Raw genomic sequence first — 12652 nt, 5'->3', positions numbered from 1 at the left:
GAAATCAAAGTTCTTTAACATTGAGAATTTTTCTTTAAAAGATGGAGCCAGTTTGATATGTGTGGCCTATTGGAGAATTGTTCTCTTTTTGTAAAATCTTAGTAAGACGAGACTATAGAGATTGTGTTTTCCTTTTTTAAATTGAAAATTAAAAGCACAATTGGTGATTTATTAGATATGACAGGAGTAACGATGAGAACAATGGGGATTTTTATAATTTCGGATTTTTTTTTCTCCCCAGAAATAATCACATGCTGCTTTGCAGATGGTAGCTGACTATAGCAGGCAGACCATCTAGGAAACTTTTACATCATTTTATTATCTTTAATTTTATAGATGTTTCTTGTTTTGTAATAAATTTGATGACTGAATGAAGTTAACTGTAACTTCCAGCATTCAGCAAACTAGATATTTTTCCCCTTTGTTTCCACCCATCAGCAAAGGAAGAACTAATATGGGCTGCAAAGTCTTGTACTATCCTTTATTATGATTTAGAATAAATAGTAATAAAAGCCTTATATATAAATCAGAGTTTTTAAGATTGAATCATTTAAAATATAGAAATGGAAGCTCTCAAAAAAAAAAAAAATTTTGTGATTTATTTTCTTCTAAAGCAGAAAAAACTTTAAGGCAAATCTAACATAATTTAAATTCAGATTTTAGTGCATAATATAATGTAGGTATTTAGAGATGGCAGCATTCTGGTTAAGAGAAGATCAATAATTTATATTTAGGCTCTGGAAACTTATCATAGAAAAGGTGGTTTATAATGGTAGTGACCTAAGATGCTCTAATGTCAAAATGTTTCATCATGACAGCAGACCTTCCGGAGTTCAAATAAAAATATTCGGTCTAATTCCACTATTTTCAAAGTGAGAAGTTCATTTTATTTTTTATTTTAAAACAAAAAAGAAAGGAGTTGGATTTTCCCAATACTTTTAATAATAGCATTAAGTTAATAGCACTTGACATAATATATTCTAGGTGCTTTTTTACCCAATTTTTTTAAAAGTTAGAGTCTATGATTGTATGTTTAAGGAATATTATATAATAGAATACTAGATTAGGACTTATTCTAGCCTTTGATTCTACCAGTTAATAAAACTATTGACTCTAAGGCAGGTAAAATACCTCATCTTCGGCTTTTTTTCTTCATTTCTAACACATGAAAGAAAATATACACCTCTAACTCTCCAGGATTTTTGTACAAATAAAATAACATTTGGAAAGCCCTTCTAGAAGCTCAAAGCATAGTAAACAATAGATAATAATGGTGCTATTTTGTGTAAGACTTACAGTGTGACATTTCAGAGTGGAGAAATTTTATTTACATTTATAATGTCTTTTCCTACGGACTTTTTCAAGCACTTTACTTTTATAGTCTATTTTACTATCTTTTGCCCCCAATAGGATTCTGATTAATCTTTGCTTCAATACTGCTTTCTATATGCCAGGTACTATGTAAGTATTGAGGATTCTAAGTCTCCACCTTTGAAGAACTCATAATCAAGTAGAGGAAAAATATGTATTTTTTAATTACATCATGGTACCATCATCAATATAAGTCACCCAAAATTCCCCAAATCATTGTTTAGACCAAACTATAGTAAGTCTCAATTATCTAGAGCAACACTGTCAAGTAGAGCTTCCTCCCACGATGGCAGTATAGTAGCCAATAACTATAGGTGGCTATTGAGCTCTTGAAATGTGCTTAATGTGACTGAAGAACTGAATATTTAGATTAACTTAAATTTAAATAACCACCTGTAGACTTGGGTGAGCTATTATACATCCCCCTCCTTTTGTCCTAGGGGCTGACAAGCAGTCCTAATCAGCCATCATCCAATTGTACCGAACTAAGTGAAATGTGTTCCCAAATAGGTTAATAGAGCCTGATGATTTAGAGTTGAAAATATATTGTATGTTGTATATTATTCTAGTAATTTTAGCCTTACACACTCAGAATTTTAAGTTTTCCTTTCTTTTTTTTTCTTCCTCTCTTTTTTTTTCTTATAACACTGCAGTTTGGACCAGAAAATCCCTTTAGGACACAGCAAATGGCTGCCCCTAGAAATATGCTTTCTGGATATGCTGAACCAGCTCATATCAATGATTTTATGTTTGAACAGCAAAGAAGAACTTTTGCCACATATGGTAAGTTGATTAGACTTAACAGTTTCAGGTTTGGCTTTGTTAGAAGTGGTGTATATGTGAGATAACCTATTGTTTCTTCTAACTTTTTAAATTTATTAATCTGGATGTTTTGAAAAAGGGTAGTGTGTCTTCTTATACACATCTATAAATATATAAATGGGAAGGTAAATAATTTTTAGCTGTCATTCTAAATCGGCTATGATTTCTGAGTACTAAAAATATTCTGTGGTCTTAAAAACCTCTGTTGTACTTGATAATGAACAGTTATTACTAAACATCCATTATACGTAGATTGCCACTGAAGTTAGTAAATAACAGGATAGATTAAGAGGTTGCATTTTTTTTTTTATCGTAAACACTTGTTGACCTTACTCTGTTTCTTAGATCGTACCACTGAAAAGTATTCTATTAATCACCGAAGGGCATCAGGAAATAGAATGGCCACAAATTTATTATGTAAAATAATTACGTCCTATCAGTGGGAGGACATAAGAAAATGTATATGCAAGGCTGGGAATCCTCTCTAAAAGAAAATGGTCTTTATCATGCCCTTGTTGAGAGTTCCACAGATCATAGGTCCCTGTCACTTTTATCAGATTTGTCCATGTTTGGTAGTGCCTTTCCTTTCTTTTCCTATAATCTGTATCTATAGGTTGACAGACACACTGATCATCTGCTTTAAAGAGTTTTTTTGGTAGGGGTAGATGAATAAAGTAAATGAGAATGTTTTTAATGCCTGTGGTAGTAGTCATCTTCTTTATGAATTAATCACTTGTGTTAATGTTTCTTTCCCAAAAGAATAATTGAAAAAGAAAACTGAATTCTTTTTACAATAGATTTAATAATCATTTTAGACATCAGCAATATTGTCTCTTTTTAAATTTTTTTTGCAGTTAAATTCTAATACCTCCTTTTATTTCTTATGGTAGAATTTTTTTAAAGTTCTAAACAAATTTTTCTGTCCTTTTTACCATTAACTTCCATTATTGTAAGGTAGGACCAAAAAAAGTTAAGACACAACATTATGTTTTCACTGATGCTTTTTAGTAACAGTTATTTTCATTAAAAAGTAATATAAACAAATTTTAAACATTTGGGAAAGAGAAGAAAAAGTTTACTTACAATCCCACTAAACTAAAATGTCTACTCTCAGCATTGTGGTCTTTATCCCTCCAAGTCTTCTTTCCTATTCATGTTTGTATTACAGAGTTTAATCTTTCTAAATTGAAATTTTTGCATCTCACTTTTTTATTCAATATTTTATCATAAGCATTTTTCAGTATGATCTCAAAGCTTAACAGTTTTGAAAGCTATGTAATATCCATTGATTGTATCATAATTTATATTATTATTCTAATGTTGGAAGGCTACTTTTGTAATGTTTAGTGAGCAATGCAAATGGACTCACTGTAAATTACTTTAGAGGTTTAATTATTTATCACATTATATTCTTAGATACTAACTATAAAACGATTGTCATTTATTAGATCATTATTTCACCTTTGCAAGGTTATAATTGTGTGCCAAACGTCACAACTAAGACTACACCTCTATAATCACCTAAAAGATTTCACTGAAATAAAATGGTTATAAGTGCATTGTACCCATTACTTGTATAAGGGATCCCATGTAAATATATATGGAGCACATAAAAATCAGTCAACTTTATTGCATCATGAATTTATTATATTTTAGCTTGTAATAAAACAGATTTAAAGACTTTGTGTGTTTTCTTAGACTTTAGAAGGGCCTTAAGCAATAATTTAGATAGCTTAAATCTCCGATACCTACTTTCCTTCTTAAATTATCCTACAGAGAAGAATAAGCATTTAAAATTATTCAGTTGGCTTTAGACCTGGGTTCAGAAAGGGACTTTTTTTGCTTTTTTAATAACTTGTGTTTTTTGCCTCTCCCATTAGGAGGGGGTGGGTTAGAACACAGGTTGAAAGTATTTCGTGAATTAAAGACAAAAAAATGAGTGTCAGGCTATACTATATTAGGCAACCTGGAATAGAGGGAGTGGCCAGTTGCAAAACTAAGAAAATTATGGTCTGTCTCCCTTATAATATTCTTAGAACTGAGAGCAATTTGTTTGAACTTAAATTAATAAACTAGTTAATCAACTTCAGGTTTAGCAGTCTCTCTTTTTTTTCACCCCCAAGTATTAAGCAAGTATAGCTTGTTAATTTAAAAGTTTTATCATTTTCTCACAGAAAGTTCTTGTCTAACTTCAGAAAGTGATTCCATTCAGATGAGAAAGAGTTTTCTCTCACTCAGGTACATGGAATGTCAGGCTATGAGAACTCTGTGTTACCTTCCCTCATTTGCAAAGTACCGGGGAACAAACCTTCAGTTTTACACTAGTATTATCTATGAGACAGACATAAAGGAGATGGCACATGAATTCAGTTTACCTAAGTCTCATGTTTATCACTATAACTCTGCTGGGATATCGAACAAACATTAATCCTACTTTCCTCCCCCTCCCCATTTTTAAATAGTTGTAGCAATGTTTTAATCAAAGTATATTATTTCTGGAAGTTTCTGTTGTATACTACATTTAGTGTATCACGGAACCCACCTGTAGACTCCTTATTGGTTAAGATGGTCTCAGTGTCATTTGTTTTATTGTCCCACTTTACTTATACAGTTTTGCTGTTAGCTCCCATTTATGGTATTTCTCTTGACTTCTTAGTCTTTCAGTGGTTTGTGTGAATCCTTTTGTACTGTTTTCCTCCCTTTTCCTCTTAGATTCCTGGTCTGCTTGCTCCCTTGCTGGTCTTACTTGGGGTTTCTCAATGAGATTTCCTCTCTTTGTTCTCCTTTCACCCAGAATTTTCTCTATACCAGTCTATGGAATAGAATTTAAAGTAAATACCTTTAGTTTCACTATAGTTCCTAGTAACTATATTAGAATATTAGAAACTAGAATATTAGAAGTTATTCCTAGTAACTATATTAGAAGTTATTCCTAGTAACTATATTAGAATATTAGAAACTAGAATATTAGAAACTCTTTATTAACCTTTTTAAATGATTTTAGTACTCTGAAGGTATCATAATTTATGTAAAAATTCCTTGTATCATTTAGATTTCAAGTTGGTTCCAGTTTTCACTGTTAAAAATGTGATGATGTATGTATTAAACTGCAGTAAAATGCTTTTTTTAATATGCTGAATATCTGTACATAAAACTTTGAGTGCTTTTCATTATTTTCTTAAGATGAATTCTCAGAAGTAGGTCTAAGAATATAAAAGTTTTAAAATCTGTAGTTATGTGTTGTGAAATTACTTTCCAAAAGAATTCTCCCAACTTCTACTGCCACCACTATGTATGAAAGGCTTATTTCTCCTTACCCAAGACCCATGATTGTTTTTTCCTTTATTTCATAAACAAAATATTATTTATCTTTGTTTAAAATTGATTCTTTTGGATTACTAGTGAGGTTGAAGGTTTTTCAACCAATATAAAGGCATACCTCATTTATTGCGCTTCACTTTATTGCGCTTCATAAATGTTGCATTTTTTACAAATTAAAGGCAAGACCCTCCATCAGCAAAAAGATTACAACTCATTTTATTTCGGTGGTCCGGAACCAAACCCATACTGTCTTCAAGGTATGCCTGTATTTGTGACCATTCTTTTGCAAATTGTTTATAATCTCTTCTGATTCACCTATTTGGATATTAGTATTAATAATCTTAAGGAGAAAAAAATAAAATTGATAGCCATTTCAAATGAGACTACAAATGAAGGAAGTAGACATTAACTCCATTAAAAAGATAAAGTGGAAAATAAGCTTCAGAAAGATGAATGAGAATGTTTCAGAACTAAAATACAGATATATTCATTTATTTGAGACTTAGGATAGTAGAAAACGGATTGGACTGAAGTTCTGTAATGTTAGAATCATATCTTTTTCTGTCACTGGCGGACTTCTAGTAAGACGTAGAGCCAAATATTTTAACTTCTTTTATTCATAAAAGGAAATAATATTATGCCCTAATTACCTGGGGTGGGAGGCAGTGGTGGTAATGGTGATAGTACCAGTAAAGATTTTACCACAGAGGATGTGGAAAAGAAAATGAGAAAAAGTTCCTCTCCTCAGAAAGAAGACTATGGCCAGAAGAGTTTGGGGATTGGTGCTTATACAGTTAACAGGAAGGGCCAGGGATCACCCTTCCTTCCCTCTCTGCTTCCTACTCCATCCCTCCAAACATGTAATGTAATGCCGTTTATATAGACATAAATCTCCTTCAAGATAGAATTATATTCTAGATATGTTATGGTTGAGATGGGGATTTTTAACTTATGGTATGTTGTCCTAATTTTATATGAGCCTTATATAGTCTCATTTTTTTAAAATATCATTTATAGAACACTGTTCTGTACATCAAAGAGATGAAAGATAAAATAACTCATGGGGTTTGAACCTATGATTTCAGAGATTCTATTCCAAAGATGCTTTTCTGCTGTCAGGCTCTCTTCTCTGGCTAAGAACATGTTTTAAATATTGAAAACACTATATGCAAATGAGCTAGTAACCAGGTTGTTAGTTCTAAGCATATCATGGGCACTTACATCCTTAACTTGTTTCACAATTATGTTTGATGACAAACTGTTTTCTGTTTCCCCAAAGAAGTTCCTTTTAATCTTTAGCTGGAAAATTAAAATGTTAACAGCATCCACTAAGATGTGTCCTTAAAACAGAAAACAGGCACGTACTTTAATGTATTCCATAATTGTTCACGTCAGTTGTAGGCCATACACTGATTAACGATCCAGTTCTTTTTGTGAATACGCTAGATTATTATTCAAACTGATTTTCCCAAACATTTATCACATTAGCACCTCCACTTGGGAAAAAACTGATTTAATACAGACTTTCCTTAAGTTTCCATAGACCACTGGAGACCACATTTATATGTAACTACATACGCTAGTTGAAGGAGTATATTTATATGCTAGTAGATATCCCAACTTAGCTCTATTACCATGGCAATATAAATAATGATTTATAAAGCAGAAATATATTATTTCAAAACTGGAAGGGCAGACTGTCTTTACTGGGAATGGGATTTTCAAAATAACTGCTAGATTTTATGTGATTCTTCTTACCTTTTTTTATTAATTACCGTGTTTCCCCGAAAATAAGACCTAGCTGGACCATCAGCTCTAATGAGTCTTTTGGAGCAAAAATTAATATAAGACCCGGTTTTATATTATAGATATACTAAAATAAGATCAGGTCTTATATTAATTTTTGCTCCAAAAGACTCATTAGAGCTGATGGTCCAGCTAGGGAAACACGGTAGTAGTTTATGTAATTTGTATTATTTGTCACTGAAAAGAAAAAGAGTTTCTAAACTTCTGAATGTATGGCATATGTATATTTTTAAGCTCTTACAAAATTTAACACAGCCATGTGATAGCTTGGCCAGAGAGGCATTTAAGTACTATAATGTCAGTATGCTGAAGTCATTAGCATACTTCTTATTCTGCTAAGTCATTCACGGTGCCTGAGATTTGGGTTAATTGTTCTAAAGAGAAACATAGCTCAGGAAAGAAGGGATTGGTCCTAAGTTAGAGACTATTTTCAACACCTGGGGATGAAAGGAGTATGTATAGAATTAAAATGAATTGTAAATGGAAAAAAATGGAGTCAGTAATTTGTACTTCTTTCCTTTCAGGTTATGCATTGGACCCTTCATTAGATACTCATCAAATGGCTACTAAGTATATAGGTTCTGTAGAAGAAGCTGAAAAAAATCAAGGTAATTTATTTGAAATGACATATATACTTATAATTACTATCTTGAAAAGTGACTTTATTTGTTTTTATAAAAGTTTAGTTGAGCCCAAACTGACAACATGCCAGGAAGCAAGATCTCAAATGCTCCCAATAATGATACAGTTTAGAACAATATAGTTTAGAACTATTAGTTTCACAGCTTGCTTTTGCCACTTATTAGGTGTACAACCTCGTAGGGAAGATAGTTATACTTATTTGGGGGAGTTGTTACAAGTATTTGGCACAGTGCCAACCCTGTAGAAATCATTCAATAAATTATTAATGTGTAGCTATTTTTAGCAATTTATTTCTCAACACAAATGTAAAGCTACATTTTTTTTTTAATTTTTTGGGGTGACAATTGTTAGTGAAATTACATAGATTTCAGGTGTACAATTCTGTATTACATCATCTATAATCCCATTGTGTGTTCACCACCCAGAGTCAGTTCTCCTTCCATCACCATATATTTGATCCCCCTTACCCTCAGCTCCTACCTCCCACCCCCCTTACCCTCTGGTAACCACTAAACTATTGTCTGTGTCTATGAGTTTTTGTTTCTCATTTGTTTGTCTTGTTCTTTTGTTGTTTTTGGTTTATATACCACATATCAGTGAAATCATAGGGTTCTCTGCTTTTTCTGTCTGACTTATTTCTCTTAGAATTATACTCTCAAGATCCATCCATGTTGTCACAAATGTTCTTATATCATGTAAAGCTACATTTTAACAGCAGAAAAATTTCATTGTGCATGTCTGTGGAGATTGTCTTTCAAGGTTTGCTTGGAAGGCTGAGTTTTTGAATATGTGTTTCAAAATACATGTTTGTGTTCATACTCATTTTGTGTTTATTATTATTAGGCAAAGTATCATATCTAAATGCTAACTTGTCACAAAGCTCATTGGCCTGTTGGGTCTTTTCTTTACGTGTATTAAAATTTGCAAAATATAATAGTGGTGAAAAACTTCTTTGTCTAGAAGGTTGAATCCCTTTTTGTATAACGTGAGTTGTATCTGGCATAGTCATACAGATTTTATTTTGTATTTTTAAGTAAATCTTTAGTCACATGAGCAATCACCTATTTCAACCATATAAAGTAAAATTATATATATGCTGCTATTTCATTAGATAAAGATCCGTGTCTGTGATGTCTTTCTTTTTTTAATGTAGGTTTAACTGTGTTTGAAACTGGTCAAAAGAAAATAGAAAAGAGGAAAAAGTTCAAAGAAAATGATGCATCTAATATTGATGGTTTCTTGGGACCTTGGGCAAAATATGTGGATGAAAAAGATGTGGCCAAACCTTCAGAAGTAAGCTTTGATGTCTTTCATTCTCAGTTCAGATGTATGCTATATCTTTATGAAGGATAGCTGTATTAATAAACTTTAGATTTCCTTAGAGAACCAAATGACTCATCAAAATTTCTCTGCCTTGATTAATTGAGAAAACAGTTTCTTTGTTTTCCTTTGGAATATTTTTACTTATATTTATTTCTGATTTATTTTCTTCCATACTTTCTCATCACAGTTCAATATTGAACAATTTTTCATAAAAGGCTGCCATGGTCTTCCGATATCAGGTGTTCAGATAGTAACTAAAGAATCAGCCTTACTATGATTGTAGAAATGATATAGGTTTTATTTGTTTATTTATTTATTTATTTAAAAATTTTAAAGTAATATATCTATATTGTGGTGTTTTTTTTTTAAATTACACTATGACGTTTATAAAGTAAGACTATAGACCCCTACCCTGATCCTCCCCACCTCCTAATCCTACTGTTTCGTGAGCCAGTCACTGTTCCAGATCTTCGGGATACAGTGATGGACCAGATCGAGAGAATTCCATCCTCATGAAGCTGAAATTCTGCTGTGTCTTACATCCGTATCTCTCAATAATATATATGCTGCTATTTATTTATTTTAGACATCATCTGTTGACGTATTCATTATTACAAAGATTTGCTACTATCCCAGCTCCCTTCCACTGTTCCTCCTATAAAAATTGTTCACAAATCTATTGTCATTGCTTATATCCTTATGACTGTGTAAAAGCTATTTACTGAAGAACAACATTGTGTACTGAAACTCAGTTTCTTTCTGGTACTAGATTTTCTAATTGCTTTGTCTTTACACTTGTGTAATTAGCATAATATGTTAAATATATTTCTTGATGTTTCAGAAGATGGGTTTTGTATAAAAGGACTTTAAAAGTATTAACTAGTACCCATTATGTGTTTATTATTATTTTGTAATCTGTTGAAGCATTGAGAACGTTATCCTGGGAGGCGTACTTGAAGCTATTGTTTCACCAAAAAGTGGACCTCATTTATAAAGTGTTTATAACCAACTTGGCCATGATGGGGTTCTAGAGCATGCATTTTAAAGTTCACACCTTACTTTCCTTAGGAGGAACAAAAAGAATTAGATGAAATCACAGCAAAGAGGCAGAAGAAAGGCAAACAGGAAGAAGAGAAACCTGGGGAGGAAAAGACAATCTTACATGGTAATATATTTTTTATGATTCTTCATTTTTATGATAAACTTAAAGATATTTACTCTGTTCTCTGTTCATACAATATCGATTGCCCTTATTAATCAGCTGCTATGATTAATTATATTAAGAATCATATTGGACAATTTGCATCTCTAAGAAATTACAACAAACTCTTCTATGTTCTAATAAAGGAGAAAAATAGCATGATTAATAATAACCACAGATAACTTTTTTGGTGTTGATGAAATTTTAAAAATGATAAAGAAATCTGAATGTTCGACATGCTATTTCCTAAGACAGAGTTGACCCTTTTTGGTGTGTCAATACTACCCAAGTCATTTTAACCTTTTTTTTTTTAACCCAAATCAAATATTCTCCAGTTTTCCTTACAGTTACTAGATTATACTTTAAAAGAATAAACTTTGTTTTCCATGTGAATAAATTGGACATTAAGACTCATGTTTATTTTGATTTGTGGAAGGAAATGCATGTATACCAAAATAAATTATAAATATTCTAGAATATATGTGGTTCATTAATAATTAGTTATGTTTAGGAAATTATGTAGTGATTATCTGAAACTATAAAGAATAATTCGGTTCTGATAGTATTGATTATTCTAATGTTATATCACATATCAAATATTTAGCTTTGATAAAGCTCTTCTTGGTTCCTCAAGTTCCAATTCTATCTCCAAGGAGTCCATTTAGTACTGTGGTGTTTGCAGCCATAATAACAATAAACAGCCAACATTTATTTAGTACTCTGTGCCAGGCATACTACTAAATGCTTTATTTGCACTATGTCATTTAGTTCCCACAAGTGACTTGATTGTAAAATCAGTAGGAAGGAGAATGGAAAAGGAACCCACAAGGGCATAAAAGAGGAAAGCGGGGAAAAAGAATAGCTAATATTTTTTGTTTTGTTTTAATTTCCTTTTTACCCTGTTTTGCTTCTGATTCTTTACCTGTGACTTACAAGGCCCAAGTATTTCTTTTTTTTCCCTCACTGTAATTATACTACAGTAAAGTATTATAATCAGTAAAATCTGTAACTGGGTAAAAGAAATATAGATCTTATCCAGAGGTCTAATATTCTCGGGTATTTAGGAATTCAAAAACACTGCCTCTGATTGTAAACAATAGCAGTGATTTCAGGCAGCTAAATTTTAGCCAGTCTTGCATCAGAGTGTTACTACCTAAATCTTAACGTGGAATAATACCTCTATGAATAAATGTTTGTTGTCATTTTAACGCTATAGGTTTCATGGCTATGGCTTGTATTCATTGCTTTCCTTTGCCTTCTTGTTTCAGTTAAAGAAATGTATGACTATCAAGGCAGGTCCTATCTTCACATACCTCAAGATGTTGGTGTTAACCTGCGGTCAGCTGTGCCACCTGAGAAGTGTTATCTTCCCAAAAAGCAAATTCATGTGTGGTCCGGACATACAAAGGTAAGCAAACCCATGGTTTTTGTTTGTTGTGATGTAGAATAATGTAGCTAACATAAAGTTTCAGCTATTGATGTGCAACATTGCCTATTTCTGGTAAAGGTGTAGGGAAGTCAAGATAGAACGGAGAAGTCGAACTAAAGATAAACCTGAGATAGGCTTTGGAGGTACCCACACATATTAGTCACAAGTGATGACCCGGTCTTCAAGGTCCTCTGGATTGGCCATGTCATAAGATTTTAGGATTTGGTGTCCTATCCCCTTATGGTAACCCTGGCCTTTCCCTCTAAGTTCTTGCCTCTAACCTGCTTCCTTGTGGGCACCAAGTCAGTGAGTAATGGGCTTGTAGTAGCACCAGAGCTTCAGTTATTTTGCCTTAGCCCTTGAGGTTATCACTCTTCAAAGATTAGATATTCCCTGGTTAATACACTATGATAATATTCAAAGTAATGCAGAGACAAGATATTGAGAACATTTGATGTTAATAATCTTTGTCATCTGCACTATTCCAACTGACAATGTATGACTCTTAGCAAAGAACAAAGGGACTGAGTGAAAGAAGGGAGAGGAGTGGGGCGTTAGTAGCCTGATTGACTAAGGATTCCCTTGGGTGAGGAAGTCAATATTAAAGGTTAAAAAAATCTTGGGAAGCTAACTGTCAGCAGGGCTGCTCTTGGAATACTAACGAAGATGATTCTGAGGCTCTGAGGCATGATTTTTTGGAATGAGAAAAAATAGTAAATTAGGTTGCTTAAAAATAT

General features: G+C 32.4%; 1 protein-coding gene across 1 annotated transcript in view; it reads left to right on the top strand.

The window, feature by feature from the left end:
• Nucleotides 1–12652, top strand: part of CDC40 (cell division cycle 40) — a 43583-nt gene that overhangs the window by 13333 nt on the left and 17598 nt on the right. Inside the window, exons 3-7 of the mRNA XM_081041025.1 lie at nucleotides 2025–2154; nucleotides 7845–7928; nucleotides 9116–9255; nucleotides 10354–10450; nucleotides 11755–11894. Coding sequence (XP_080897151.1) covers nucleotides 2025–2154; nucleotides 7845–7928; nucleotides 9116–9255; nucleotides 10354–10450; nucleotides 11755–11894 — 591 coding nt within the window. The remainder of the gene's footprint in view (nucleotides 1–2024; nucleotides 2155–7844; nucleotides 7929–9115; nucleotides 9256–10353; nucleotides 10451–11754; nucleotides 11895–12652) is intronic.

This window comes from Rhinolophus hipposideros (assembly GCF_964194185.1).
Source record: "Rhinolophus hipposideros genome assembly, chromosome: 3".
NCBI classification, from domain to species: domain Eukaryota; kingdom Metazoa; phylum Chordata; class Mammalia; order Chiroptera; family Rhinolophidae; genus Rhinolophus; species Rhinolophus hipposideros.
This window is presented reverse-complemented; position numbering and strand designations above follow the sequence as displayed.